This window comes from Ptychodera flava, chromosome 19, assembly GCF_041260155.1.
Source record: "Ptychodera flava strain L36383 chromosome 19, AS_Pfla_20210202, whole genome shotgun sequence".
Lineage (NCBI taxonomy): Eukaryota > Metazoa > Hemichordata > Enteropneusta > Ptychoderidae > Ptychodera > Ptychodera flava.
The window spans coordinates 37,946,907-37,954,497 of record NC_091946.1 but is presented as its reverse complement, the minus strand read 5'-3'; the positions used below and the strand labels follow the sequence as shown (position 1 = coordinate 37,954,497).

Here is a 7,591-nt window from a genome sequence, read left to right as displayed (position 1 = left end):
TAAACCTCACAATGCAGTTGTTATGTGTAAAATGAGCAATATTATTATTGAAAATTGACTTCATTTGTCAACAATAATAATGGTTGGTAATGATACAGAGGCTAGGTTGAAACTGGTTATTTCATCATGCTATAGGAAGAACTAGAATACGTAGTGGACACACAGGAAAAAAATACTGAAAAAAGGAGAAAAAATGGCATTAATGGGTCTTTTATAGTTAGCCCATGAAGGACTATTCCAATGGCAGACTGTCATTTCAGTGGAGTAACATTGAATATCTTGGGTAGTCATAGAAAGGCAGACACTGGGTTGTGGAAAGTGCATTGAAATCACAATGGTCATGTTATACATTTTTCCCCAACATCTGAAAACATACAGATACTCAGTTGAAGTAAAGCATAGACATACCGGTATATGAAATGCTAAACATGCATACCAGCAAACAGACTCAAAAATGATTATGCAGTTCAGTTCAGTCTTCTCAGTGACAAAATTGTCCTAAAATTCTTACTCTTTGCTGTCGCATACTTTGGAAATTAAAAGACAATGCATTCATTCTATATACCATGGGTAATATGTACATGACCCCTGTGTGACCATTTGTTCGGATGACTTTTGAGTAAATAGTTAATTTAAAACTATATTAAACTGAAGGGGGAAAGTTACATGCAATTTTGCTCATAAAAACACTTATCCTTAGGGTTGTGCAGGAATCTGTCAAAAATGTCCTCCAAATGTCTTTTGTTTTCAGGGTATTCAAACTAAACACACAACACACAGCATAATAATTGAACATCAACACAACACAATACTGAAAAGTAGCTGTAGGTGTTACAAGTAGGAAAGCTTGAACACATGTTATTTTGTTTGTTTATTATTTATATATTTATTTGTTTGTTTATTATTTATTTCAAGAATGCAAGAATGTTGTTTTCACTAAAGCATATATTAAAAGTTATAAGGATTATATATATGTGTACAACTTTGTACCTATGTAATCTTTCTTTTTTGTTGAGGGGGCCACAAAAATTTTGTTGCCGGTGATGGGGGGCACTAAAATTTTTGCTGGTGTTAGGGGGGGCTGTAAAAAATATATGCACCATATATTTTCTCTTCCAGCTCCCCTCCCCTGCCGTTAATTGTGCTCGTTCCCTTATACAATGAAGGTACCCCATACGTGGTTTTCAGGTATAGGGTATATACCGTAGTGTTCATACAATGGAGGTACCCTATACTTGGTTTTCAGGTATAGGGCACCGTAGTGTTTATACAATGAAGATACCCTATACGTGGTTTCCAGGCATAGGGTACCGTAGTGTTCATACAGTGGAGGTACCCTATACTTGGTTTTCAGGTATAGGGTACCGTATAGTGTTTATACAATGAAGGTACCCTATACGTGCTTTTCAGGCATAGGGTACCGTATAGCTCTGCATGGCAGGGCTGTGTGTTACCGGCGTTACACGGCCTGGTGGGAGGCCGTGTAACGCCGGTAACACACAGCCCTGCCATGCAGAGCTAGGTACCGTAGTGTTCATACAATGGAGGTACCCTTTACTTGGTTTTCAGCACAGTCGCTCGAGAGCTATTCAGCTCTGGGACTATTCGCCCCATAGACGAGTATACAGAAGCGAGAAATACCCTCGCTTCTGTATACTCGTCTATGGGGCGAATAGTCCCAGAGCTGAATAGCTCTCGAGCGACTGTGGTTTTCAGGTATAGGGTACCGTAGTGTTTAATCAATGGAGGTACCATATAAGCAGAAGCACAAAACATCTTTGACAGATGACAAGGACAAATGATTGCGAGAAACAACTATTTATTTTATTTTCATTCACATTTGGTCATTACTGTTGGGCAACAGTTGTCTTTAGCTCACCAATAGTTTTTAAATTGGCTTGGGTAAGTATCGAGGACGCCCTCAGAGTACCAGATGCTGTAAGCGATGCCTTCTGCATGACATCGATCTAGCATCTGTACGACTTCACTCCAGGCGGTCGGTGCGCCGCTGCCGTTGACTCTGATGCCGGAGAGCAGCCAATCTTTGCCGAGACGGTTTATTGTCTTAGTCAATTCACTGCTGAAAGCGCTGTAAGTAGTGTAGTAAAGCTGGGGCACGTACTCAAAAAAACCGATGTCGTCCTTGTACCATTGCTCCCAGTCCACATTGTTGTTGTCGCGAGACCAGTCCATCGGGCTTGGCGAGAGAGATACCATTCCTTGAGGAACGTTTTTCAGTACGTGCTCAGCGGCAGTTGTCATGGTGCCCCGAAGATAACCGAATTCGCTTGGCTGAGCGAAGTGATCGTCGAGCTGTACGCCGTCCAGTCCAGGGTAGTTGTTGATTGCGTCATTTATGATGTCAGACATGAAGTACAATACGTCTGTGTGGCTGGCTATCAACCAGGTCCACCCGCGAGCTTCGCCACGCACCCAGCCGTTATCACGCGCGTACCGAGAAAACGCATTGGCATCAGGCCCACCCCAAGAGGCCATCAGACCGTATTCATACCATGCGTAAATTTCCATTCCGTTCTTCTTAGCCTCGTCAACCGCCCACTGCAGTGAATCCCTGGCAAATCCGGCGCTTCCTATCAGGTTCGTCATGGTGGGTGAGTTGAAGTAAACAAGCCCGTTGTGCCACACGCTGACGTAAACACGAGTAACGCCAATTGAAGCTAATTCAGCAAATGCTGTTGCGGTTTCCTGAGGAGTAGTGTTATCTCTGTACACACTGATCCATACAGCTTTCTGACTTTGATCCACTGTGGAAAGTGAAAGACAGGCAAAGTTTAGGCCTTTTAAAAAACAAAAACGTAAACAAAAAGTCTCTACTATTGTAGTTTGGTAACGGATGTAGGAAATATATTCATGTTGAGTACATGTAATAAACTTTGATATGGTACGATTTAGTGTAAAGCAACACTGGAAAAAATAAGTAATGAAACAGATTAAATATAGTGGTACTTTATATGGTGTTTTTCCGGGGATGGGGGGGAGGGCTAGACTTGTTCCAAGTCAGTGGGCATATAAATATTAAAACAGAATAAAATGAAGGGATAAACTTCAGCAGGCTGTTGGGTTAGTGGTAGGCTGCTGCGTAGATCGTAGAGAGAATGTGTTGGCCCACACCCAGTCATTAACTGTTGGCGAGAAAAGCAAAGCAACTGAGGCCAGTATACTGGTGAACATGCATTTATCCAAGAGTTTATACGATAAATGAACACAGCTATTCGCATCAACCACTGTTAACCCAGAGAGCCATAAAGGATGTCATTACTGTGGAGTCCGTATAAGATTCCAATGAAAACCCTTTAACGATGTATTTACAAACACCTGTGAAATATGCAGCCTGTCACCGCCTCTGCAGACTGAGATATAATTTTTGAGAGACTTATCATGATCAGTTAGTAGGGGGACTTGAAATTTTTGGACGTTCGGAGGAGGGGTACTTTAAAATGAAATCCGAGAAAATTTTCTAGTCTTATTCTTTCGTCTTCTCCCAGGGTTTTGTGAATGCGACCTTAATTCGTATCTTAAGGTTTTCGTCCCCCAAGCCAAACTCCATCCAACTTTTCTGATCGTTACCGTCAATGATGATAAGTTGTGCAGGCGTACTTATTTTTCAGTTACATAAATTTTAGGCAAGATATAAATTACTCTCCTCTGATTGTCCTAGCAAAGCAACACTAGACGCGGCAATAGAATTCCTTTCAACGAATCAACCCAACATTTTCATGACAATGTTCAAATAAATATGCATCACTGAAGAGAAACAAACAATAAATTGTTTTCAGTGATTTTTGTTCGGTTGTTATGAAATACGATTTTCTTGAAATGGGATAATTGGTGGCAACTTTTGGTATTTTTTCATTGTGTTCTACTCCGTTAACCCGACAAAAAGATATAAATTACAACTGCTGGTGTTTTGTCAGACTGTTTTGGTTGTATCTGGTTTCAAAGTCTACTACCTTAAACCAATTTATCACTATCTTTTCATTCCAACTCCATCGCTGTCTATGGTTGAGTTAGACTGTACTACCTGTTAACTACAACGCGTACAGGCAAGCCTTGCCACTTCGATGCCTGGTATGCATGTTTTTTTACACACACTAAACGTTTTCATAACATTAACAGGAAGGAACCTAATGACTGGATTGTTTGTACAGGATAAACAACAGAAAACCGACACCGAAATATATCTGATGTGTAAGCCTTGAGACAGATTACTATCACCAGTCTGGGGTGCAAATTAATGTCTTTACGACCAGACCAGTCATTAGGTTCCTTCCTGTTAATGATATGAAAACGTTTAGTGTGTGTAAAAAACATGCATACCAGGCATCGAGGTGGCAAGGCTTGCCTGTAAGCGTTGTAAAATATATACGTCAAAACGCATAAGCATTGCACGTTCTCTTTCTGACAACCCCTCACAAAATTTTATAGTCCATCCCTTGAGAGTTCGTGCCCGACCCGGTTTAGAAAATTGGTGAGCCGATAGCCGAACTTATCGAAGTATAAACTATTTAATCATACATGTAGATGGGGTGGTCAGTGACTGAGAGGCAAAACCCGAAGCACAGTACAAGATAGTCTCGCATGCAAGACAGCAATAGTATAAACATCAAATGTTTGTTCAATCTGATTAATCTGGGGATGGCGACATTTTTACCTTTGCTTGTTCTTTAATTTGCTGTCCGTTTCCAGCTGTTCCTTGGTCATGGAAGCGTACGCTATCTCAACATCTAATTTCATCGAGATTGGCATTTCTCAATGTGACTTTTAAGTGTACATATATGGAAAATAGGAAGATAGGTACTTACAGCAGGTAGGCGTGCTGAAACAACAACGGATGTAGCTAGGCTGTGTTGGACAAAGCCCAGAGATGTAGTTGTTGTACGGACAGCAATTTTCGTGAGCACATATTCCTCGCTGGCCGTGAACTTGATGGTCATAGCTCATGCAAGGGTCTTCCTGATACCCTGAAAAAAGTAAGTGGGCGACTGCAGCTGCATGACTTTGAGACCTGGACAAAAATGACTGTTTTGAGGACAGAACTTGCAACTACTAGGATTAGTAGAGCTCTAAGCTTTTATGTACAGCAGTTTTTACATTTGCCAACTTCGTGTGAAGTACTAATGTATAGTTTACCATTATTAGTTTTATTTTATCAAAAAGGTAATCTGATTACAATTTAAAGTTAACACGAATGCAACTAATATGGGACAATTGGATCTTCATAATTTTCAAATTTCTCAAAGGTGTTAGGCGTCCTACAGCTGAATGTTGAAATATTACAAATTACTCATAACAAGTCATCGTAGATGACACAGTCCCCACTTGTTAATGGGTACTTTGATTACAAGTCCTCAGAGAGGATAGAGTCCTCTTCATGAATTAGTCTGATGTCCTTTACTAAGTTTGAATAAAATCGGTGAATAAAATCGGTTGAGACGTGCCCTAGTTTTGGCTAAAGACATGAAAAAATTGTAACAATATGGCTGCCATGCAGCCATATTGGATCATATCATGAAACAAATTGACTTACATATGTATGACATAGGTTAATGTCCTTGTACCAACTTTGAATAAAATCGGTTGAGATATGCCCGAGTTATGGCTCTGTACATGAAAAAATCATAACAAAATGGCCACACGGCAGCCATATTGGATCGTATCACAAACCAAATTGACATGCATGTCTATGACATTGGTCAATGTCCTTGTACCAACTTTGAATAAAATCGGTTGAAACATGTCTGAGTTATGGCTCTGTACATGAAAAAATCATAACAAAATGGCCGCCTGGCGGCCATATTGGATCGTATCACAAAACAGATTACCGTGCATATGTATTACATAGGTCAATGTCCTTGTACCAACTTTGAATAAAATCAGTTGAGATATGCCTGAGTTATGGCTCTGTACATGAAAAACGTAATAAAATGGCCGCCTGGCGGCCATATTGGATTGTATCAAAAACAAATGGACGTATAATGTATGACATAGGTCAATGTCCTTGTACCAACTTTGAATAAAATCAGTTGAGATATGCCTGAGTTATGGCTCTGTACATGAAAAAATCGTAATAAAATGGCCGCCTGGCGGCCATATTGGATCGTATCACAAAACAAATCGACGTGCATATGTATGACATAGGTCAATGTCCTTGTACCAAATTTGAATAAAATCGGTTTAGATATGCCTGAGTAATAGCTCTGTACATGAAAAAATCGTAATAAAATGGCCGCCTGGCGGCCATATTGGATCGTATCAAAAAACAAATCGACGTGCATATGTATGACATATGAAGTAATCTATGTACCAAGTTTGAATGAAATCGCTCGAGGCGTATCTGAGATATCTGCGTGAACGGACGGACGGACGCACAGACGGACGCACGCACGCACGCACGCACGCACGGACATGACCAAACCTATAAGTCCCCCCGGACGGTGTCCGTGGGGACTAAAAACAGGAGTGGAACCTAAGAAGAAAAGCAGATGAGCTTACATTTGCGGATTAAACAGACATTACTTTACCATCCAATTATCCCAAATTAGTTCCGATCGTATTAATTGTAATTTCCATCATAGTCCTCCAGAAATTTACGATGCTAGGGGCGTTTGCTCGTCATGGAAAGGTTGGGCTTATAAACACAGCCTGTACACGTATTTGTGTATTTTCCAATGTGATTGTTGAGCTCTGAGGTTTATTCCGGGCTAGATTCCTCATTTTGTGTGAACGATAACATAGCATTTATGAACACAATGGAATGAAAGAAGCCCTTACGTTCCTTCTGAATGAATTCTTCAAGTAGAAGAAAGATAGATGAAAAGGGTGTGTTTCCTCATATCATTGCTGGCCCCAGCTATCCTCTTTCACATTGGCTTTCCCCGGTTTTTTCAAAGATATCGTGAAATTTTCACGTTTCCTTGTGGTGGGACGCGACTTGTTCAAAATACAACGTTCCCGGCTGACACATATTAAAGGTGGAAAGTAAATTGACAACAGTTACTGTTGTGTTTTTTTCCATAGTTGCGTCAGCGATACAGGATAGATAATATACGTGAAAAAGGAGTGATTTTTTACTGACAAAAAGTTAAAGCCATTTGATATGACACCTTCATCCGGTATACCAAGTTACAGCAACTTTACAGGCCCTGAAGAACCGATATAATTTTCTGTGGTGTAATACAAGAGTCACGAAAATTATTATTTTCTCATTACCTTGACCAGCAACCAGCGTAAACAACGATAAAGAAGCAAGAAATATCCACATCCTCGCTGAAAGTAGTGCGGTAGAGAAATAAGAATGCCAGGAGGAGCTTGGATGTGTCTTGACGATGTACGATCTCGTTGTTAGTAATAGCGATGTGAACTGGGACAGGATTTAAATATCAAATCAATAAAGCACTAAAAGTTTTATCACACATTTTGCCAGTCCCCAGTTCTCACGGTATACACCCTAAATGATAGCACGGGCCCATGACTTTATTTTTGCATGCGTGCGAGACTTTTCAAATTTCCAATGAAAGAAGTGTTAATCGTAAACAAAGGTATCGGTTGAAAACGATCAATTAATGCCAAG

At 40.4% G+C, this 7,591-nt stretch overlaps 1 protein-coding gene across 1 annotated transcript; it reads right to left on the bottom strand.

Annotated features, from left to right (window-relative positions):
* Positions 1-1,806: 1,806 nt before the first annotated feature.
* On the bottom strand, positions 1,807-7,364 carry LOC139119455 (uncharacterized). The gene is made up of 3 exons (XM_070683275.1): positions 7,231-7,364; positions 4,824-4,982; positions 1,807-2,765 (listed from the first exon to the last, which is right to left on the bottom strand). The coding sequence occupies exons 1-3, from the start codon at positions 7,280-7,282 to the stop codon at positions 1,876-1,878; spliced, it is 1,101 nt and encodes a 366-aa protein (XP_070539376.1). The 5' UTR covers positions 7,283-7,364; the 3' UTR covers positions 1,807-1,875.
* Positions 7,365-7,591: the final 227 nt, after the last annotated feature.

Coding starts and splice junctions, on each gene's coding strand:
- LOC139119455 (XM_070683275.1), bottom strand. CDS start 7,282: ATGTGGATATTTCTTGCTTCTTTATCGTTGTTTACGCTGGTTGCTGGT. Junction 4,983..7,230: donor TACGCTGGTTGCTGGTCAAG/GTAATGAGAAAA, acceptor TACTTTTTTCAG/GGTATCAGGAAGACCCTTGC. Junction 2,766..4,823: donor TTTCAGCACGCCTACCTGCT/GTAAGTACCTAT, acceptor CACTTTCCACAG/TGGATCAAAGTCAGAAAGCT.